The 24,914-nt window shown below is 36.6% G+C and overlaps 1 protein-coding gene across 2 annotated transcripts in view; it reads right to left on the bottom strand.

Moving 5' to 3' along the window:
* Nucleotides 1-1,410: 1,410 nt before the first annotated feature.
* LOC135226979 (bicaudal D-related protein homolog) overlaps nucleotides 1,411-24,914 on the bottom strand; it is a 250,816-nt gene continuing 227,312 nt past the window's right edge. Inside the window, exons 2-13 of one of the 2 annotated variants that reach the window (XM_064266691.1) lie at nucleotides 22,084-22,187; nucleotides 21,583-21,600; nucleotides 18,023-18,134; nucleotides 16,162-16,278; nucleotides 15,242-15,388; nucleotides 14,057-14,204; nucleotides 12,957-13,075; nucleotides 9,026-9,157; nucleotides 8,339-8,542; nucleotides 7,783-7,917; nucleotides 5,329-5,481; nucleotides 1,411-4,944 (exon numbers count right to left, since the gene is read on the bottom strand). In XM_064266691.1, the coding sequence (XP_064122761.1) occupies nucleotides 4,738-4,944; nucleotides 5,329-5,481; nucleotides 7,783-7,917; nucleotides 8,339-8,542; nucleotides 9,026-9,157; nucleotides 12,957-13,075; nucleotides 14,057-14,204; nucleotides 15,242-15,388; nucleotides 16,162-16,278; nucleotides 18,023-18,134; nucleotides 21,583-21,600; nucleotides 22,084-22,187 (1,596 nt within the window). In that variant the 3' untranslated portion in view covers nucleotides 1,411-4,737. The remainder of the gene's footprint in view (nucleotides 4,945-5,328; nucleotides 5,482-7,782; nucleotides 7,918-8,338; nucleotides 8,543-9,025; nucleotides 9,158-12,956; nucleotides 13,076-14,056; nucleotides 14,205-15,241; nucleotides 15,389-16,161; nucleotides 16,279-18,022; nucleotides 18,135-21,582; nucleotides 21,601-22,083; nucleotides 22,188-24,914) is intronic. The other variant, XM_064266692.1, reaches the window with a different exon arrangement.

Below are 24,914 nucleotides of genomic sequence, written 5' to 3'. Positions count from 1 at the left end.
GCTTCATGGACTCTTAAAACATGAATAAAGATCCTGGAAGCGAATCTTTCTCTTATCTAATCTGTCCTAATAAGTTTGCTGCATCTTTATTCCTCATTGCCGCTTAAATTTATATAGTCTGAAAGTTATCTATTCCAGAAGTGATATCATCAATAAAAATATAGGAAAAAGATCAAATTTATTGTCCTGTGAAATATACATATTTATGAAAAATTGTGCAACACGTACTAGACGAGAGCAGCTTTCCAAATCAGAAATACCGCCGTATTCTCATATATATATATATATATATATATATATATATATGTATATATATATATATATATATATATAATATATATATATATATATATATATATATATATATCTAATAAAAGGAGCCCATAAAAACACCAAAATAGAGAAAAAGTACTATATTTCAGAGACTGCTGTCTCCCTCTTCAGGTAGATGAATGAGAAAAGTTCACAGAAAAGGTGGTGACTTAAAATGGCTTGTTTGTGGATGGACCTCTTGGTATAAATACCACCTTTTCTGTGAACTTTTCTCATTCATCTACCTGAAGAGGGAGACAGCAGTCTCTGAAATATAGTACTTTTTTCTCTATTTTGGTGTTTTTATGGGCTCCTTTTATTAGATGGAACTCTGTTGTTACAGACATTTTTACCAGTCATATATATATATATATATATATATATATATATATGTGTGTAATATATATATATATATTATATATATATATATATATACACACACACTTGTATATGTTACATATTTGTTTTTTCCCACGAATGATAGCCTTTCTTAGGCATTCACTAGAGCCATACCTTGTTGCAATTAAATACCAGAAACCTAATTAATCACTCGACACAATGGGTTTGTAAGTGCCCATATACACAAATCCTATATATATATATTATTATTATATATATCTATATATAGATATATCTATATATATATATATATATATATATATATATATATATATATGAATTATATATAATATATAATATATAATTGTGTGTGTGTGTGTGTTTGCAATGATTCAGATCCATGTAAAACGATCTGTGATGTTTGAACAACTTCATGGTATTTGAAGCAGAAAACTTTGCAAACTGAGTTGAAACATTTCAGTCCAATTGTGACCTTTTGCCTTTCTCTTTATTTTAATGGCATCTGTTTAGTCTATTGGACTATTCTTTATTTTAATCACTTACCTTTTCAACCTACTGGAGACTTTCCCTTCATTTCAATGACTCGTCTTTTTTATGCTATTGGACTTTTTCTTTATTTTAATAACTGCATAACAAAATTTCTGTGTATTGAACAACGTCTCCACTAAGTCAAATCAGTAGAGCTTCTTTAAAACCTTTCTGGAACCATGATTTCAATTAGGAAAGTGAATACTACTGTTTTTGTTTTGCTACAACTTTATTGCACTAAATCAAGGATGCTTCGTCTACATATTTTTCTATTGCCTTACGTTCCAAACAATGACGTGTTTGTTGTATGGTTTATATACAGTATAAATATATTTGATATAATCATCAACAGATATCATAACACTTGATTGACACTATATGGACTTCATCATTGTCTTGTAGACTAATATATTGGGTGTTTGCACTTTCCTTGAAAATACCTCTGTATACTTTTCTATGCCTTCTTTCGAAACAATTTTTTCCATTTGCGTAGGAAAACCAGTAAATCATAAAATATCAATCATTAGAAAAAATAATTAAGCAGTATACCAGCTACCCAAAATACAACTCTCCTTCTCGGATCAATTCAGACAACATATTTACTACCTTACATACTGTGATGAAGGTACACAAATACATTGATTGCTTTAATATATTCCAGAGATTCAAGCAACAACAAAATAGCATCTCCTATGTTGTCGTGCTCATTTTTACCTTTCCAATGGCTCTTACATACAGGCACACTGTATGGCAAACTTATAAAGTATTTGATACTATTAATAAACGATAAGAATCCTGACAACCAGAAATACTTCAACATATGCATACAAGTGGATAATCATGACATCCCGTATACAGCACAATGTATTCAGCACACTGGACTACAGTAGTAACAGTTACTCACTAAGTATAAATCTGGACGGAAATGTAATATATTTAAGGCATGTTTCGAGTCCTCATCTGTTTCTAACTGTCTCCTTCCCAGGATCAAATCCTCTCTAACTTGTAAGTATAAACATCAGCGATGCATCATAGTGCAAAAGTAGATAGTACTTCGACTACATATACCTGCATAAGTGAATATAAATCTACCATCTGTAACTTCATTCAAGAAATGAGTTCCTTAATGAGAATGGAATGCATGGTTTATCAGAATTTAAAAAATAAAGCTACTGTCATTACAAAAGAGGAAATCTTCCAAGAGATTCTTCGAGAAGAGCAAAATCTGAAAAGAATTCATGACTGATGACCATGAGAGAGAAATTAAATTTTGCCATTCGTGCTTGAACAGTCGATACCCTGACCATGTAAGATCACACTATAAAGGTTCACTATTTTTATAAGAATTCAAAACAACTGGTATCTCAGGGGAGTCCTCAGAACTCGTCGCAGGTGCTTAACTCTTGTAAGAACATCATGCATAGCTTGACCAGCCGTGGGAAATATGAGAACCTGCCTTAGCGTCGGATGTTATCAACTGTTCTTCACAATGACAATGAATTTTGAAGCTCAAGTGGTCAATTTCCCAAGTGTAATTCACTGGAGGCTTCTTATATATTTCATTTTGTAACCCTAATATTTACAATTCTAAATATTTACATATTTTTAATAGTTACACAAACAGAAGTCACTTAGAGAAATACATAAGACTATGGAAGCCGTAGGTTTACCTGGCTCCAGTCACACAGTAATACGCCGCTACTACTGGCATGAAGTGGGGGGGAGTGGGAGTGGCAATGATGTAACTACAGCATATTCTGCAGGACTCTGGTACTCTTTATCTCCTTAAATGTGGACACCAGTTAAGACTCCTCTACCATTCATTTATACAATAAACAGTACAGTAACATGATAATGGAGCAGCTTGTTACAACAAAATTCAACAGGAGTCCTTTCATGTATGTATACTAATTGCTTGATTCTGGTTACAGACAAAATCCTGAGTCATCATTCTTACCAAGGATGTAGTCATACAGGAAATATAGTACGCATTTATTTGTTGTTAAAAACAATGGATGAAAAATGAAATATTTTGTAGGTTTTTGGGGGACAAAGCAAAACGTTATTATTAGCATTAATATTCACCACTCCTAACAAATCATTCGTAGTAGCATCATATCAGTGTTAAGTTTTTGAAACGTAACTTACCCATTTGAAAATATTATTTTCGACTTCATTCAACAACACAAATTTTAATAGGTCAGTAAATAACAATGAACTTGGTTGCTAAGCTGCACTTGATCAGGAATTGATCACGAAAACTTTCTCAAGACGCATCAACTGATACGTTTTAGAAAAAAAATACAAGTATAGTAATCAGAGGTACCTAAATTTGGTCAAAATTGTGAAACTTAATTTTAGATTAATCTGCATTCATTGGCAACGTTAGCTAAGTTCAAAGCACAATATACCAGACTTCATCAATATCAAGAAGACTAGGAAATTTGTTAAAGAAAATAAAAAATAGACTTGAAAGTTAGATAAAGTTTGATATATCACAGCTAAGTACAGTATTTTAGTGATGTATTTTGTATACAACGAATTTTCATGAAGAGCAACAGTTTCTGAATCATTTCTCGAAACAATCAGCTTCTTTGGTTTAAGATCAAATCGTGTCACGTGTGATAAAGCTGAAAACTGGATCAGAACAATTCAGTTGATTGATCAGACAATCCTGCTGGGCATTGCTGGGGTAACCTTTACTAAAAGTTTGATTTTTGACACATTAGTTTGTTTCACCTGACAAGTAACAGAATTTCCAGTATAAAAATAATTCTTAGGGCAGCAATTTTTCACCAGATGAAATAAGAGCTGAATGACATCAAAAACTACTTTAAATTTGGTAGCATCAGACTTCAAATTTCCAAGTTCTATCTCAAAAGAATGCTAATGAAGATTTTGTTTATCATATTAATTACTTGGAAGCTGTCAGTCTGCGAAGAAATTGCTCTTTATGTGATTATATAGACGTTCAAAATTGAAATATTTGGTATACTTTGTATAGATAGCATATGTTTAGTGAAAGGTGTCAGTGAAATAGGTAGTCGTGATTCGAATTAAAATAAACAGTCAACCAAGCCTTTAGGCTTTCAGAATCCACATAAAATCTGATGTGAAAATGGAATAAATTCTTTGGTATATTTCCTTTTTATGAAGGAAATAAGCTTCCTATATAATCTTCCTATAAATATGTATAAATATTGATGGCATTTGTGATTAGGTTATTAACATAAATGATTTTCACAGAAAAAATATACTGTACAAGTTTTCACAGAAACAGAAGTGGTAAGCAGTTGGATCCAAGACGCTACAGAATTTTAAGAAAGATTATTATAAAACAACCATAACTCACCAAACCTTTTCATGATATCAGAGCAACTTGCTACTTCAAAGTATTATACATACATTTCATTTGAGTCATAAATCTCTCGTTCATAATCCATATCGGAATGTAATAGAAATCCATTTGAATTGATCACTGAAATGTGAAGTACCACACGATCTGGAAGGTTGTGAGCGACATAGAGGTCGCCGAGGCTACCGCTTCAGGTTTGTCAGGAGGGAGAACAAACGGGAGTTTTTCCGCGGGGAAGCTTTCCCGCTACAAGAGGAGTCCGAATCGCTTCCTCCATTTGTGTTATTCTGAGCATTTCCACGCGACAGACCCAAGCCACCCCTTCCACTCAGTTCTAATTTGCTTAGCTTTCGACGCATTTGCTCGTCTAGTAGCTGCTGCATGTCCACCTGTAAAAATATCAAGTGATAAAAAAAAGGATTCCTGTGTGTGATATGCAGTACTATAACGTTTTTTATGATTTCATCTCAACGTTCCTAAAACTGCATACTTAAGCAACACTTTAGCGCAGGATAAGTAAATCACCTGTTCTCAGTCCTAAATAATATTATCTCCTTTATATTAATTACACTTTAGTTTATGAAAAATGTTTTAAAGCGTTGCTTCCATACTAAAATTCCTTATCTCATTAAAACAAACTTACTTCAAGTACAGTTCTACTAAAAGATATGAACTTCTCTCACTGCCGTCTCCAGCCCACACATCCCAATGACAGTGTAACAAATGACTTTCGAATAACGATCTCCTAGTAGGTGACATGAGCATTTCCTTACCTGCCACTGCTCCAGCTGCTGTGAGAGCTCCACCTTCTGCTGTATGGCTTCCATGAGCTGTGAGTTGATCTGCATGACATCAATTCGAGTCCTTGCGAGTTCAATCTCGCAAGCATTCTTGCGTGAGACGGCATTATCACGCATGTCCCATGCCTGAGGAACAGACGGGTTTTATAATTAAGAGAGATACAACTGAAACAATATTGGATCAGCGCCATCTGATTCGTTTTATTTTAAAACTGCTTACCTGAGGGATATAGGAATCTTTTTACAAATACTATTGCTACTGCTACTGTTACTAACACAACTACTTATAATCTGATTACTTCAGAATAAATCAAAATCAATGCTAAGAAAATTAACGTTTATTACCAATGATTATCTAAGTCAAATGTTTGGCAGATGCAAGAAAGTCATGCAACCGCTTCCTGTCTTCTAACAGTTACTTAGTACAGTACAACCTCTTTTATCAAGAAATCACGTGAACTTGGACATTCCAAATAACAAGATTTTTAGGCATTCCGGACAATAATATTTATATATATATATTTTAGTGCATTTGATGTTTGCATGCAAAACTTCTGAAACACTTTTCAGAACATATCCACATCTACTGACCAATTTCTGAGGTTCCTTGTAGAACTCATGTTCAGGTGGAATATTCAAACACTCAATTTGAAATTTAGCCATTTTATTTGTGAGTTATGATTTTACTGCAAACGTTGTTGTGTGGTGCACATTTTCTCTTCCGCAGTTTAACACTGTAAAGATTCCACTACATAGTTTTATATGACGACTAATCACTTTGGTGTATATACAGTATAGTGAAAGTGGAATTAGCGTGCATTTTCCTGTTTCTCAGCGTTCCAGGATACTTGAAGTGTCCGAATAGTTACACTGAAGATAAAACAGGTTCTACTGTATGCCCAGAAGTCCTATACATCCACATGACAGCTCCAAATTTTCTCCATGGAGTCAAGTTCTACTAAATTGTCTTTTAGCTTTGCAAATCTGTCAACAACACTGTGCATTCCTGTAGGGCTAAGAAAAAAAGAACTGATAACACTAGCAGTCATGATACTTGAGGCAGTGGCACCAGACAACTCCCACACTTACAGGAAGTTACAGGAACTGCGTCATTTGTGCTGAATTGTTAGTTACAGAAGCCAACCCTTCATGCAATACAACAAATCTTACAAAAAATCAAGAATTTCATGTCACTTGGTTTAATGGAGTTCTCTACAAAATCAGTTTAGCGTAATACAACATACTACAGATGTTACTTGTAAACATGCCATGTATGATTGGGCAAAATTCAAAATTTAGTGTGAAAGAAAACAGTGAAGTTTAAATACTACGTTCTACATACAACGTTTAGTCAAGAAAAGAACTAGAGGACGCAAAAAGTCCCAGCAAAGAAAAGACAGCTATAGAAAAATAAAGAACTAGAGGAAGAAAAAATGTTCCACGAAAGAAAAGACAACTTTTAGTAAAGAAAAGAACTCGAGGATGGAAAAAGTCCTGGTAAAGAAACGACAACCATAGTAAAGAAAATAACCGGAGGAAGAAAAAAATATCCTACCGAAGAAAAGAAAGGTCTTCTTTGGCTATGAAATGGTAGTTCAATGAGGACTGGTATTTTACTAGCTTACTAATCCTTTAACAAATAACAGAAACAAGCACGAGTACCACGTGGTTTTAAGATGGTAATATTACGTTTTTGTACCTTTACTACAATTAATTTGGTGACGAGAACTATCTTCAATTTTTTTTAGTCTTAAATGGATTTCCAGAAACTCAAATTCTTTTCATGCAGGCACGCATGTTTAAAGGACACCAGTCCTTTAATTTAAAGGCCGATGGGATGGGAAAATAAATGTCTGCCTCTATCACAAGACCAAAGGCAAATGAGGAAGGGAGAGAAAAGCGAGGGACTTAACCACGAAAAAGCAACAGATTTGTCTCGTGAAGGATGATCGGTAAAACGTCAAGATAACCAGAAACAAGAAGAGAATTCCAAGAATCTCAGGTGAATTCCAGGTAGGCTATTTGAGTAGGATATGGTTTGTTGTCTGTAATCGATTTGTTCCTACGGCTAAATGTTACTATGCAAAGAAATAAATTCATATATACATAAAGAAAAGTCGTACTAATCAATAAATTAATAAGAAATACACCACACAAGAAATTGAGAGAAAAGACAATGCAAGCATATTTAAGCATAAAAGTTTAAACCTCATGACTGTCCCAAACCCAGGAGGGTTACATTTTGGGTTAGCATCGTTACTGTGTCGAAACAAAAAAGCCACTCAAAATTACAACAGAAACATTAGCCTGATTGAAGCAGCAATGGGTAGTGAGGAGGTTTGAATGCCAAATGAATAAGGAAAGAATTAGGAAGTTCTCTAGGAAGTGGACACACTCAAAATAAATGCTGTGACTGAGTGGCCTTACCTTCTTTATCAACTCGTCCTTGGCAAGATGAGTGTTCTCAAGATCATGCTTGAGGTTGTCCCTGTGCTCTGCAACAGCCTTGAGCTGAGCTTCTCCCAAAGTGACTTGATGCTGGAGATCAGAAGCTTCGTCGGTCTGCAAGAAAGACAGCATGTCAGTGTTGCATCAGGATGCATATTAATTAAATTAAGTAAAAGGCACTGCAAGATACGTGTTGCTTTCAAAATGAATAAGTACCTTCTGTTTACACTGTTCCACTTTCAAATGACGTCTTCATTTTTCTTTAAGACGATCATAGGATACTTAATAGGTCATACTGATTCAAGTGTGCGCCAGTACTTCTTCTTACAATACTTAACATAACTCTCTTAACAAATACATCGGAAATATTACAAAAACACAAAATCTAAATTGCCTAACAACTCACTTTAGTTTTGCTCTCATCTTTGGTATCGTAAAGTACAGGTCTGAGTTTTCCTAACGCATCTTTCAACATATGCGCCTAAATTTCCATCAGTTTTAGTCAAAAGTATCCATTTATGATCATCATATTTACCTTAGCTTTGAGCTTGTCTTTCGTATCGTTCAGCTCAATGTTGAGTTTATCAACAGCCTCAAGGGCTCGGTGAACTTCCTGTTCCAGCTGAAGTCTGTCTTCTCCGCCACGGCCACAAGCTCCACACTGCCCCTGGGCTTCCCGTCGAAGGAGGTTTCTCACCAGTCCTTGAAGTTCTCTAACAACAGCTCCCAATACACCAGTCTGGCAATCCCCAAAACAATTAGTTAGATTGACTAAGTAAGGAATAGTTAGACTAAGTAAGCAATTGCTTTTAAACCCAGTAATTATGGATCAAACGATTATTCTAAAACAAAGAACACCAACTGCATACATTTCTTTCTATAAAATACTATAACGATACCCAGTTATGCGTTATTCAGCTACATTCAGCAGTAGATTTTCACCTTATTGAGTCATGAACTATTTCGCTTCATTCAGCCCTGGAACGTGAACTCTTGCATTTCTTTGAAAAAAAAATTTAATGCTCAATCATACATGCAAGATCAAATCATTCTGTGATTATTACATTTCATCTACTCAGACACTATTCTACTCCATTAAGATAAAGATTTTCTCTTTTTTCAGCCATGGATTATTTAAATTCACTTGGCTAAGTGCTCTTTTATTAAATCTGTTTGTGGCGTCCTATTCCACGTCATTCAGCCACAGATATTTCAACCTTACCTTCAGCTTGTCTGGTGAAACCTCATCTGATGAGTTGGTAGAGAGGGACGTCAGAGAATTCCTTCTTCGATGCCTCAGTTGATCGATCATCACCCGAATCTGTCCTATGACATCCACAACTTCTTGCCGTAGCTGGTGAGTGGACAGACGAAATCAAATACTTTATTTATGTGACACAAAATGATGCGTATGGATGACTTAAAATAAAGCTTGTGGATGATTTAAATAGCTAATGGGAAGAGAAAAAATAATCCGTATTGTAAAGTGAGACACAGATCAGTAGAGAAAATGAATGGAGTGAGAACAGAGTAGTAAACTACTCAATGCCAGTCAACGAATCGAGGCAACAGAAAGAGTACATGGGTGAAAAGACAGACTGGAGTCAGAACATCCTCAATGATACAAAGTGGAAAGCAATACTTCACCTTCTGTTCTTTTGTTGTGCCTTCCACGATACACTCTAACTTGTAAAAAAAATCTTAGTATTTCTTCTATAAAGCAAACTTCACTCATTTAACTCTCACACGAGTCACTGTCAGGATTCAAATCTCCATTTCATAACGAACGCTGGTGAAATCTCAAATGTAGACGAACTAAATGACAAATTTTATGTTGTTTATATTCGAAAAGTTTAACCGCGATTTTTCATTATCCGAACTGCAATGCATTTAATATGCCTGGGTCATTGTTAGAACTAAGACGAAAAACGAAAGCACATTCAAAAAATAAAATATAAAATGTAACGGTCCGAAGGTGAAGCTTTCTACGGACTGATTTACAAACTTGAATGAGAAGAGTTTCACGCAATGTCTGCTTTTGGTTCACATAATTACGCATAACTGAGCTCAAGTTTTTTGTTAGTAATATACTTGTAAGTTGAATGGGACGTCTCATAAAACCCTTACTGGATTTATTTAATGGACTGAACACTCACAATGGCCTGTGTCAATTCAATCTACATTTTGGACATGTCTCTTAGAAATAGTACTGAATTTCCAGAAATGTAAGTACTCTGCAACGCTACCCATACTTCTAATTATTAACTGAATAAAAAAGATGTCTGCTATCATATTTCAAATTGGGTGTTCTTAAAGGCTTCATTGTCAATATTACTTGAGTATAGGGCTATTCATAACCCTTTTATTCTACCGAAAATGAAATAAGTTAAAAAAAATGTAATGAGGTTTCATCTCATCCAGACAGGGTTGCACCCATGAAAAATTATATCGCATCTGCTCCATTATATATCAAAGTAAGCCAGTCCTTTGAGCTGATGTACTGCTAAAGTTGTAATACTCCGGAGTGTGATCAATTGCACGTAGAATGCTCCTTTCAAACGCAGTTCTTTTTCTGATCCCAGTAGATGACCATGACAGAAACCCATCATTATAAGTTTATAAGTGACTCAACGTCATATAAACGACCTTAAAAACTACATGAGCACTGCATGCAAAACAGAAGAGAGAGAGAGAGAGAGAGAGAGAGAGAGAGAGAGAGAGAGAGAGAGAGAGAGAGAGAGAGAGAGAGAGAGAGAGAGAGAGAGAGAGAGAGAAAGGCTTTTTAGACAATTCACTTGGCATGCACATATGTACTAGCATCACTTCATACTGGAATATCAAAGTTATAGTTTAGGGAAAAAATGACACTGTTCAACAAACTACAGAATCGTGCAATACCTTGCATTACCTTCTGATACCACATGCCATTCACTGTATTACAAGTTATCAGATACCCATCCCAATATGGGAGAAAAATCTCTCTCTCTCTCTCTCTCTCTCTCTCTTCTCTCTCTCTCTCTCTCTCTCTCTCTCTCTCTCTCTTTGGGGAAGCTTATGCACACACAGACACAGCCACAAGCACTTTCTTAGGATATTTTAAACGTTACCAGTGCTTTGAAGGATAAAAAAATGACACCGTTGGAACAATCACAATAACTAATCTACAGGAATCTCCATTTACATTCTTACGTTCTTTAGATATCTGCCTTCCCTTCATAACAAGTAGTACTGTATACCCAAAAACAAAAAATAAATACAAAAAAGTGATATGCCTAAAGTGCACTGTCCAATGATCTGTAGAAGAGACCCCTATTGCCAGTGAGAGGGTGGAAAGACCTACACTTCTGAAGTACTCATCTGCACAGAGGAGAGGCCAAGGAAGCAAATGAAATTCTTAATAAAATGATAAACAACGCAAACTTGACAGAAACTTCATTGACATGCTGGAACTTTCCGTAAACTTTCTTTATATCTGCTTACTTCGATGTTTGGCATTTATCCCGGCTGTGTATAAACACTACTGAACGTCTACGAGCACACATTTCCACCATAACCTCTGCATGAGCACACAACCATTACATACTACATATCACTCAAGATGCTGGAATAAGAATAAAAGGTCAGACATCACATCTTGTGGTTTAAGGATGAGAAACCACAGAGAGTTCTAAGCTACACTATAAGCAAAACAGAACAAAATGCAACAAGCACCATTCCCGTGCAGTTTTGTGCTTTTAAAGTTGCATGCATCGTGGTCAAGGTGAAGCTGCCAAGTTCAATATTTTAGCTGTGTTCTCTAGTTTTGATGAGCAAACACTGCTTTACTAATGCAAAGCTGAACAATCATTTTACGAATAGTAATAAAATACATATGAATATTAAGAAAAAAATCTTTAATTGATACCTTAAGATTATGCTATAACTTGGGTTTCTTTCAATTTTTTTAGATTCTTCCTTGAGATTTAACAATAATTTTTTTAAATAACGATGTTTTAGTCGGTGGCTGAACTGCAGATAAAAGAGTGAACATGGGGCAATGATAATCTGTACGACGATAATTTTTTCTAGAAGCAATATGGTATCGTACAATGTCAAATACTAATTTTTCTTAGTTCAGTTAAAACAGCGTTAATGTACTAGAGTAAAAAGTGAGACTGAACAAATAACCATTACTTCTAGCAGCAACACTCTAGGTTAAGAAATGTTAGTGATTCAAATGAAGGTTTTGGTCTCTATAGTGCTTCGTGACAACTATCTATACTACAAACAGCAGGCTTGGTGAGGGGAGGTGTCTCACTTACAGTTGTGCCCTTGAAAAGAAACAAAAAAGAATGGAATTAGAAAACAATAACATAACGGGAGAAACAATAAGATTTGTGTACATTTATTTTTGTGAATATATCTATCGAACTAAGGAAGTGTTTATAACAATGCATTTATGATGAAAGCTGTGCAGTTCATTTGCGTTAACAAGTTTTGAGCTCTTGATCATGGATGCACCAGGGAAAATATTTTGTCAAAGGGATATGACAACACTCAAGGTGTAACACATCCCATCTTACTGTATAACAAACCCCCAGACTTCGTGATCTTTCGAAGACAAGTTCTTTTCATGGAAAAACTTCCGTAATCTAAAATATTTTGGTGATCACAATACAATGTCGAAGATTCAGATGCGGTCTCTTCCTTAAAAAAATCAATAAATCTATGAAACTGGTACAAGACAAGTAGACGCCACTGAATAAAAACTACTTCAATGTAATTACAAGATTTAAGAAAAGTTTCAAGAATATTTCACCCCAGAGACACTGGTGCATCTATGTGATTCTTTTTTTGTGCAAAAAAACCTGTTATCTTGTATTTTAGGACAAACACTAAATGCACCTACTATTTAATATCTAGACACATTCAAATGAATAAAGTGTAATGTTAAATGTTATTTACATAATTACAAGTGGTTTCATAACTATAAAAAACAAACGCAACCTTGTTGTCACTACGGTCAAACTGTAGTTATCTTCACTACTCCTAAACCAAGCTTGTATCTAATCATCCTCATTTGTGGCATACACACAAAGCACAGGAAAACCGAGATATTATGCTCACGATGAAGGTATATTTTTGAACGAGGGAGGAAAGTAGCGACTACTCACTGCTTTGAGCGACTGCGCATCAGACGTCGGCGAGAGGATGGGATCGTCGCATTCGATGTCATCCTCGTCCAACTCGAGCAGGTCTTCGGGCAAACTGGGATGGGAGTGCGGTCGGGACACTGAAACAAACATAGTACGCAATTGACAATGAGTTTCTGCAGCTCTACATTTTTTTTCTTCTATTCCCATTGAGATTTCTGTATGCACACTTAGTCGAAGTGGGTCTGCACTGGGTGTCATTCTAAAAATCCATTAAAATTTGCTACTATTAATTTGACTCATATTCCAAAAGCCATGGAAATAAATAATTTCAACATCAAATAGTAACTTTAGGCTGTTTAGATACTGGTCGTATTTTCAAAACAATAGCATAAATTCGTATGTCAACAGACTAAGAAGATAACAAGAAATCACTGAGTAACTGAGTATAAGATGTTCAATATCACAAAGAAACTATGCATAAGATGTTAAGAGACGGAGATTTTACAGATAAATTAAGTACATGCTATTAAAATACCCATAAACTAAAAATGTCATATCTGTCAGATGAAGTCAGTTCATTGTACAATTTTAAATTAATCATTCGTAAAATCTTATAAGAAGACGCATCGTGAGCGCCTTCTTCAATGAAATTTCTTAATCTAACAGTTTTTTTTTTTTTAGAACTGATTGATTCTAGAGTGCAAAACAGGTCGGTAGTCTTGATTAAAAAAAAGAAAAAAAAAAGGAAAAACGACGACTTATGCAATTGAATGTAAGGGAATATACTAGAGTTTGGGCCAAAGGCCAAGCACTGGGACCTTTAAAGTCATTCAGCTATGGAAAGGAAACTGAGAATCGTTAGATCTGAAATGTGTCTCAGGAGGGAAACCTCAAAGCAGTTGCACTTTGAAATAATTGTTAGGAGAAGGTGGATAGCAAGATGGAAAAAAGATACTATGAATGGAGGTACAGTAAAAAGAATGAAAGGGGTTCAAGCTAGGGGCCGGAAGGACACTGAAAAAAAACCTTTAGTAGTGCCTACAGTGCACCCCGTGAGGTGCACTGATGGGGCTCCCCCGCCCCACCCCACCCCGAACGGGAACGACTTAATGTATTACCTTCCTGATCGGACATGTCGATCTCATTCCTGAGAGAGGTTTGTTCCATCGAGGGAGAAGAGGAATTCCTGCTCAAGGCCTCCAGCCGGTCGTTCAGGAATAGATTCGTGTGCCTTAGGTCATCCAAGTCACGTTGGTTATTTCTTAGCTGATAGTGGAGAGAATAGAATAACAATCAGTGGCCAGGTATAAAAGTGGCGTTGCATAGGCTTTCCTTGTCATTTCCGCAACGGCTGGAAAACGTGACAACGCACAACATAATAAATAGATAAATAAATAAAACGTACTTTGCAAGGTAAAATTATACTAAATATGAATTGGATATACAAAATAGGAACTTCCCGTAGCAGCTGATTATTAGGTAAACCATTCTCATGTGAAAATCACACGTATAAACCTATACTTTTTCCTACAACTGACATAAACTACCAGTCTAAATGGCGTGTATGACGCAAGAACTTTCGCAGTCCCAGATATAATAAGAAACACATCTTAATGTTATACAGCAGAAAGATAACTGTTTTTCACGGAAGCAACGTGAACTGATTGCTTCTATCATACATCTATTCGTGAATTTCTATAATGACATACTAGTTCCAGCAGGGCTCTTCCACGAGCTTCGTGCCTCCTACACAAGGAAAATATGCAGAGTTGTTTCATACTTTACTGACATACAATGAATAGCATATTACACGATGACAGTGAACCCTTTAAAAAAAATAGTTCTACTAAGACAATTTTGTTAAGCTAATTGGAAACATGCCGCAATACAAAGTTGAACTTTCTTAGTGTTTGCAAGTAGACAAGAAGACACGATACTATGGTAGATTCACATCAACTGTGCATCTAATGTCTAGACCAGCCCCTTACGACGCTCTTGATTGACTGTTGATAAGCCAATCACACGGCTGGAGACTGTCTCTCTCAAGAGTTCACATAGGTAGGATGTATGTTCCATCTCTCCTGAGGGATACTTTTGAAAGACGAATCCCTCAGGAGAGCGGAAAATACATCCTGCCCATGTGAACTCTCGAGAGACTGAGATTTTCCAGCCCTGTGATTGGCTTATCAACAGCCAATCAGGAGCCAGATCAGATGCACGGTTGGTGCGAATCTACTATAGTACCTTCACGACTTCCTCGTCATTGACTAGTAAAATAGAGAAGATCTTGAAGGAACACCTACCAGAGCCTCCTGCTCCATGCTGCGCTTCTCCAGCATCAGGATGCGATCGGAGGACTCGTCCAAGTTGACGCTGAGTCCTTCTCTCTCGCTGATGAGGCTGTCGATGCGCCTCTCCAAATCCAGCTTCTTCTCACTCAGGAGGTTGATCTGGTTGGGGATCAAAGTCATGCTTTGAAATTCTTCGGTATCATTAAATAATGAAGTCTAAAATGAAAATGAAGCAGCTAGATTGTGACAGGCATTGACACTGACGAAGTCACATGCTGTGTGGATGTGTATTTCTTTCTGGTTCGTAGGACTTATCTTAACAAATATTATCATAGTGCCCACATATAATAATATCTTTTTTTAATCCTGGATGTGTTGACAAAGTCGTCTAAATACCACGTACATGACTCAACAAAGGTAAACTAGATTTCCACGATACATTTTCTCATTTAAGGGAACTTATATTAATTGCTTGTTACTTTAAGGAGATTAACTGTCGTCCTTCGAATACGACCTTTGCAGTTACGACTACTTTACAAATCCACAATGGAGTAGAACAATCTATTAAAGTAACGTTGGAATATTACTGAACCGTCATGACGCGTCACCTAGTTCTCTTGGGAGCGAGACTTGACGGAATTTTTGAAGAATCGCTATGGTTTTTCTGCATCAATTTCGTCATACTAAACGTCTAGCTGCTCAATTAGACAAAAATTGAATAAGAAAAATGTCTGTGAAATAAAAGAATGAACAAACCATGACTACATTGCGTTCTCTATCAAAACTAACCCACATTGCAAACTAAAGGCAATTCCTTAAATTAGACCCTTGATCATCCTTCTTTCTATAGTAGTAGTATGTAGGTTCCCTCAGGCTTAAACTTGGAAACAGAAAAAATACAAAAACTGACAAATCAGCGGACGGAACCTCACCTCCTCCCTGAGCATGTCCAAGGTGGACACCTGTTCAGACATGTTCGATCTGCGCAGTTGAAACTGGTCTCGCAACAGTTGCAACTGCGATTCCAGCTGTTGCTCATGTTTAGATTGCTGAAAATAGATAATGAGATGAGTAAATACAATTCGTGGATACAGTATAGCTCTGGTTAATGTGAAGCGTCAGTATATATTTACGATATGAGTTACTCAAGACCTAACAGGTGTTCATGCATTAAAAGGAAAAATATCATTTATTGTCAAGCGTGATGAGAATATCGTAAGTACCATTACAGGTTCACCTTTTAACAATGTAGGAGTAAAATGATGAATTCATTGACCTCTTCCTTGTTACAACAAAACCATTGCACTAGATTTTTGTGCACAAAAACGAAAAAAAACTACAAATTCAAATGCGAATTATGATTATGTTCAACTTCATAAGACGTCATTCCTGCCAATAAAATGCGAGGCAGAAAATTGACATATATTTAACCGTATCACCTTTGGTTGGAAAAAATCTTGTGGCGACCTCCCAGATCAATATACTTTCTAGCACAGGAAAAAGACCTTGACATATGTTCATCGATTTCTATCTGTAATTCGGAATGGGAAGCTCAAGTATATCGCTACAAAATGATGATAAATGAAAAGGACTTACTGTCAAAGGGCAGAAATTTCTCTGTATGAGGTGTCCATAAAAAACGTCTAGAAATAAGCGCTGAATGACTATGTAGCGGACAAAATCGAAGCTCAAAATATCAAAGGAAAAATCACACCCTTTGAAAGTCAATTATCATTGTACCGAGGGGAAACGTGGTCGGAGAATCTCAATGGATCTTAAGAATTCTTGTCGATAATGACCTACATCTAATAGAGAAAATAATCACTAAATATCTTATTCTTCAGTATGATTACATCAAGATGCATGATAATAATTATTGAGATATAAGTAGTAGGTTCATTATTAATTTCTTTTGTCTTCATCTCGACCAACTATTAGTGGATTTTACAGATATACTTGAGTTGCTAATTATACAGTCGAAACGTTTTGAAAAGTTCATTTATTCTTTTGATAAAGATACATAAATAAAGCATACTTTAATAATGAATAACAATCTCGACTTGATAATGCACCGGAAGCAATAAGAAAAAAAGGGGGTGGGGGGAATTATTATAAGGAAGAACAGGGGTGCACTAGATGACAGCCACAAGCGCACTGCAAGCAAACTTGATGAATATGAATTTGAACTAACCCACAGGATCTCGTGTTTCCAAGACAGCAAAATGAAAAAAAAATATTGGTAATTGTATAAAGAAAGGGGACATTTATTTATCAAAAGAACGAGGAGGTTTGCTTGACTTTTCTCTGATCTAGTGTTCGCCCTTCTCTTCACAGTCCCTGACCTCTAGAGGTCCCTGTCCCCACGCAGCTTGGGCTCAATCCATTTCGAATCTAAGAACGGCCAATCAGCATGAATTGAGTTGAATATAGAAAATAGGCCAAAGGCCATGCACTGGGACCTATAGCTCATTCAGCGCTGAAACGGAAACTGACAGTGAAAGGTTTGAAAGGTGTAACAGGAAGAAAACCTCGCAGTTAGCAGAGGGTAGAGAGCAAGATGGAAGAAAGAGGATATGAAAGGATGTTTACAGTAAAAGGAAAGAAAGGGGTTGCAGCAGCTAGGGCAGAAGGCACTCTGTAAGGAACCTTAAAGTAATGCCTACAGTGCACCGCATGAGGTGCACGGATGGTACTACCCTCCTAAGAGGATTTCGAGGGTCCATGAACGGGGGACTCAGTATGCCACGGCCGTATCACGCAACCCCTCCTCAGCACGTTGCTTGACTGGCGTACCTCTTTGAGCTGAGTGGTGAGCCTCTGGTTCTGTTCGGTGAGCTGGTCGATGAGCTGGCTCTTCTCCCTCTCCGTCTGGCGCAGCGATTCCCGCTGCTCTTGTAAATCGGTTCTGTGGGAAATGAAGAAGAAGTTGGATGTGGGCAATGTAACTGTAAAAGTGAGGAGGACAAGTCAACTCATCGAACAAATGGATGTTATATTTCTTTTCGCTCAATAATGCTCTAGTTTATCAAACTATCCAGATATGTAAGATACGTCCAAGTTCAATAATGAACGGAGAGAATGAAATTTGTATTTTAAAGGCATTAAATCTCCTTCTAGACATAAAATTAAATTCTGTAATAAAGGGGATAAAATGTTGGTAAAAGTTGTGAAAACAAAAAATCTTATAGTGTTACAATGTAAATTAATGATAAATTGTGTATATCTATATCTATATCTATCTATATATACTATATATATATATATATATATATATATATATATATATATATATGTGTGTGTGTGTGTGTGATGTGTGTGTGTGTATATATACTATATATGTATGGATATCCTATATATATATATATATATAGATATGGTCTAATGCTCACTTTTTTACCAGATACATATGCAATTGTAATAGCCACAATGCTCTCTTAACTTCTTGAATTCTTTGCTCATTTTTGGATGCGCTTGTCACTACGAAGCCTGAAGATCTAAGTTCAAAGAAATTTGAAGAAGAAATTGTGATGTCTGGTCCTGGGTGGTCAGGTCGGCAACGTGACCTCTTTGTGATTATTGAACCTGAGTTCGTTTCCCATGACCAGACATCACAATTTCTTCCTCAAATTTCTTTGAACTTGGATCTTCAGGCTTCGTAGTGACAAGCGTATCCAAAAAGAGCAAAGCATTCAAGAAGTTAAGAGGGAATTGTGGCTATTACAATGCACATATATTTGTATATACATATATAAAACATATACATAATATATGTATATATGCACAAACATTGCTCGACTATTGTAGTTTAATGTTTGTGAATGGCAAAAGTCACAGATTCGGATAATGAGCCATACAATCTTACATTCCAATGCTGTACATGCTTGCAAATCATGATTTAATGAAGTATATAATTTTTAGTGCATAGCTCCTTGAAAGGTATATATTGTACATGCATTGTTTATTGTTGGCTATCAAACAAAGTACAGAAGAAAGAGACTCCCAATTTTCTAACTGTATAAAAGTCCTTGGCAAGATTACAACTTGGTTACCATCCCGTAGGCCTATATCAATGTTTTGATCTTCGCTCACTTTGGTTTTATGACCCCTTGAAAGGACACATACTTTGTAACAAATACAATCAGCAGGTGAAATTTTGTTACTTGGTCAAGGCTTTTCTCATAAGTTATACTTTTTTGAGTATCTTCCGTGGCCTCTTTGAAGAACTATCTGAAGGCTATGCATCGGTTTGAGTTCCAAAATTGCTCGGGTGTTTTCAGCGTACCACCGTCCTCATAACATATCCCGTATTTAACTTTCACAAAATGATTGATTTTTAACCGGCAAAAGTCCTCACCTATCATTCACGGCTCCCTTATATTTTCAAGATGCGTCCTACGAGCAGTTACCTTCAGAAACTCAAATTGTGGTGTTGGTAACAATAAATCCACTTTAACATGTTCGTCGAGTTTTTAAAAAACTCATATTATTATACAAATATGAACATCAATACTACCTCTGATGTTCAGGCACATTTATCTTAATCGACGAAGATTACATCCCAAGACGGCTTTGGTAGATGACCGCTTTCTCTAGTCTAGAACCAAACGGAAAACAAATATAAAAAAGGAAGGGGAAAGGAAAAATAATTGGGCTTAACCTCAAGTGACATGAATAATTGGGCCGAAGGTTAATTTAAAAGCTATGCAGTGAAGGGAAAGAAACGGAGACTTTTTCAGTGCAATAAAAAGAGGAAAGAAAAAGTTAACAAGTGAAATGTCACCTTAACTTCCGTAAAGGCTTAAAGGATAGAAAATTTACTTCAACTCCTTTAGAAACAAGGGGGTGGGGAGGGGTGGGCGGGGAGGCGGCAGTGTGGTGATTAGAACCGAAGTAGCAAAAGATGTCCAAAATTTTTGTGGACGGAAAGGAACCCAAGTCACTTGAGGATTGTAATTCTATAATAAGTAAATATGAATGATTAAATAAATATGAGACGTGATATAAAAAGAGTACCTGGAGGGGGATCGGGACCTTTCTGGAATTCCAGCGGAACAGAATGCTGGTCTCGAGACTATGCCTTTAGTGTACTCGATAATTACAGTATTGAGAAATGAAGAGTAATATTTTGGATTTATTTGTTTTTATTTTTTCTAGCAAAGTGATTCAGTTTGTTTTCTTGTTCTTTTGACTCCGATGAGACTTGTGGCCGATCTTCATTCTCTTCCAAATCACCATGAAAAACAACCTCAAAGAACAAAATTTCTTTTTTCTACTTTTCAAGGTGGAAGTTTGATAGTTTCTAATTTGAGCACCATATTGTCTTCAGAATGATTTTCAAAGTAAATATTGGGAACCTTTAGAAACTAGCTGGGTGGCTAGTCACAAGACACACACACACACACACATACACATACATACACAGAAATACACTACGTGCAAAGCTATCCACGGTTTAATTTACTGACCGCCAGGTCCAGTTGTGCCTTAACCAATATCATAAACAACAGCAGACAGCAGCAGCAGCACATCTGTCGCCAAAAAGCTCAACGGATTTGAAATGAAACTCAGTAAACTGAGTTGAATTAAGTTCCCAATCTTCGCTTGAGAGAAAGTCAACATCATTTTACACGTTAACTCATTCCAACAACTAGTAATGTCAGATCAGCGTGAATGTAGCGGGGGAAAAAAGTGGACTGGTGAGTCATCGCAAAAATCGTAACATAGCATAAAAAGTCTTAAAAGCAAAAGAATAAAAAAATACTTTTCACGAAAATGATGTTAAATTACTTTCACCTTCGATGAGAGTAAGATTGCTGGTCTATCAGCCACAGACCATGACAAGGGATGTTTGAAATATTTGAAAACTACAGTCCAAATGTTTTTAGTTGATTTGCGGTCTAGTTGGACGCTGAATACAATAACAGGGATTAAGATATACTGCGATGGGTTCCTACAATGTATGTACAGAACATTCCAAAATACAAATATATCTACATTCACTAGGTACACACGTGTTGCGCAAATAGACTTTCTGAAACGCCAAATGATATTTGTTCTATATAAACAACGCTAACAAAACTACCCAAGCTTATGAGGTTAAATCTACAGCAAAATAAGAGCTACAAAAGCTATACCTTTCGTTTGACGCTGCAATAATATCTAACGTCAACGTGTCACTAAAATCTAAATCTAATCTTATAAGATGAACAAATTAGTTTCTGTACTGTACACATTCGAACAAGAAGAGTTTTCCCATATTCATAACTTAAAAAAATATACACTACTTTTTTTAGACTTGTCTAAAACAGCTAAATTGCTAGTAATACTCTAAAATAACACAAATGTAAACCTACTGTGTTTGCAGCTGAGCCCTGGAGTGCGAAAAAAAAAATAAAAGTGCAAAAATAACTTTAACATAATGTGAAGCTGTGCTTTATAACGTGCAATGTAACAAATCAGCTGCATGGCATAAATTAAGAATAAAGCCGTGCGACAAACAAAACAGAAAAAGAAGCGTTTCATACTTTTGTTACTCTTTTCTGGTAAGTTTATAAAACGGTGTATATATACTATGCTTATATTTCCTTAATTATGAAGCACTTTCATAGAACCGACTCGCTCTCACAGCGGAGGTTATCATTATAAAGAAACCGCTCTGTGAACGAAGACAGTTCCAGAAGAAAGCGTCTTTCTACTCACAATGAATTATTGATGAAAATAAAATTAACTGATGTAAAAAAAAAATAAAGCTGAATGACTACTCTTACACGCAGACACTCATCTTTAAATATGTATATTGTATATCTATATATATATATATATATATATATATATATATATATATCACAACTTACTTGGCATTTTGAAGATCGAGGTTCAGTTCTTGAACTTTGAGGTCGTACTCGCTTTCCGCCGCTGTCAACTTGCGTCTGAGGCCATGCTTTTCTTGTTCCAAGATCTGGCAATGACAGATGGGAATATGCGTAAGAAACTGGAAGGATTACTTGCAATCTAAATTTAGTCTTCTAACTTTCGTCAAAAATAAATAAATAAATAAAAAAGTACGAGAAATTCATCAGTCATGAACAATATAGTATGTAATGTGAATGGCTGTACCTTTTTGTACTACTATTTAACTATTCAAATAACATGTACAGGTATTTTTATAAAAGACCTGTCATATGGAGGGAGAGATAAAATCTATTACCTACTATCACACTCACTGTTCGACAGCTAACTAGTTTTTAAATATGAAAATTACGTAAGACCGAGGAAAACCTCATCCGACCACAAATGTAACACAAATAAGTAAAGAAATATCTTAATTCTATGCAAATTTAGACTTCGGAGAAAGCAAATTCAGTAGCCTCCTATCAACTCACACACCAGAGGGCAACGCCCGCACAAAAGTGTCCCAGAGAGCATTGTATGGGCAGGAAGGTAATGCAGACAGGCTGACATTTCGCTGTGTTCGAGATGATCACCAACAGCTGACGGACTGAGGGATGACTTTGAAGTAATTGTGGCCATCTAAACGTCGCCTTTGTCTAGGCCAGAACGTCTACACTCCCTCAACAACACATATGTAATAATTACATTATTATAATTTACAAGATCTGTAAATATAAACCAATGACCTGGGGTCATGGCATAGGAGGGTTCTACGTGACAAAGCAGAGCCTAGATTACGCTATGCGCTGTCTGCAGTAGCCTGATCTAGCTCAAAGCTTTGTCAACATTTTTATGTTATGATAACTTTGCACAACAACTTCCATGGGAAGCGTTGACCTGTTAACCTACGCCGGAAACTTGTAACTTCCGAGCCGGCAGACTACGTATGTGTTTTTATATGAATTGCTGAGATAGCTAATGTTCCGCTATCGACGCGATGCTTTAGAATGGCAGTTCCACGCCAACGATCAAACATATCGGTCGCTCCGACCGAGCTGCATCTCCTAGTGGAGTTACAGAATAAAGTTGTTATCTTGTCAACTTGCCTGTTTGAATCATCTCCTCTAGTCAAGGAAGAACCTCTCTACTAAGATATCCAAGGGAGATGAGAGGAACCAAAAATTACTTACGAATGACAGTCGTAAGGAAAGAACAAAAAAAGTCTATCGCCAAGCGATAAGACATTAGAAGTGGTGGCAGGTATAAACGAAGAACATAATTAACAAGACCCATATCAGCCGACCGCAAGGTCTACAAGAACTAACTTCCACCTTCAACATCAAACTAAACAGAGGTAACGGGATCTTCAATCAACGCAACAGTTTATGAAGACGCAACTATGTCCTTCATCGAGAGGACTACAAGCATTTTAACACTGACGTTTGAGCAACTGTTGTCACTTATCTTCGAGAATCTACACCGGACGAGGGCACATCGAACATCAACGGAAAGAAGAAAACACAAACACAGGGAACATCACCCGATCTAGCAAGGACGGAGGCTGTGACGTCATCAATCTTGGACTTCCCCGCGCATCGTGCACCGAGAGAAGGGGCCGTGACGTCATCACGACTTCCGACGCGAGGACGTGGACAGGAACTGAGACGTCATCCCATGTCAACAATCCTTCGCAATATAATCTGGAGCTAAGTACCATTTTTATCTATTCAGGTCTTTTTCCTCAGTGAAGTGTTGTTCATCAAGAGTCGATCGTCCAGTATTCTGGGGGTGAGTTGTTCGCCATATTAATCTTCCTTCATTACAGAACCAATCTTCAACTACGAGGTTCTCGCCCGCAGATTAATTTTTTTTCTTTTCTCGTTGTCATTAACCGTTTCCTTGCAGGAATTCTCCGTATAATATTTGATCATATTATCTGTATTTTTGTATCTTTTGGGGGATTTCCCATATATTATAACACACTTATACAGTACATTGCTTATGCGTTTACGTAGTGGTCGAGTGTACTCTTATAGATATTTTGATAGGATTGCAAGGAATAGAACGTGATAAGAAAAAAGTGAAAGCCGAAATGGCAACTACTCCGGCTGGCAACCCCAACGTGGTGACTCTCGTTAGCAGCGAGGTCACGATTGTCCCTTTTCAAGGTCGGGTCAATGGGTTTCCTGCCTCAAAATGTTGAGGCATGGATCTCATCTGTAGACGCTCATTTAAATGCAAAAAGCATCACAGACCCAGCAGTACAATTACAGGAGGCCAAGAGCTTCATTGACTTTGCGAGAGGGGACGCAAGTGCGTATCTAAGGGGGGTTTCTTTCCAAGAGGCGCTTACATGGGACGAGTTCAAAATTAGATTACGTGCCGTGTATGGGGGTGAAGAGGCTTTAGATGTAGTATTGGCATTGAGAAATATCCTTAACCAAGCCTCCATGACTCAGCTCAATGTTGTCGAGCGGGCGGCGCTAATTGCCGACCGGCTAAATGAATATCAGGATAGTTTAAGTAAGTAACTCCGGGTGGGTTGCGGGTGCTAAAATCAAAGTGAAAGATTTTATCGTTTGATCTACCTTACGTCTATCACTGCAATGTTGCCTGAAGCGTTAGTACGGTGTTTTGATAAAAAATTGCAGCCCGACAGTACGGAATTAGATGTGTATAAACAAATAAAAAAACACATGTCTAAATGTACCGACCTAGATCCTTCGCTCATTCAAGTTTTTGCAAAAAATGAGAACAAGCCACAACAAGTAAATGTGGTACTAATAATAATCAG

This window comes from Macrobrachium nipponense, chromosome 15, assembly GCF_015104395.2.
Source record: "Macrobrachium nipponense isolate FS-2020 chromosome 15, ASM1510439v2, whole genome shotgun sequence".
NCBI lineage: Eukaryota > Metazoa > Arthropoda > Malacostraca > Decapoda > Palaemonidae > Macrobrachium > Macrobrachium nipponense.
The sequence above is the reverse complement of the archived record's forward strand: the minus strand, read 5'-3'. Positions and strand labels throughout refer to the sequence as shown.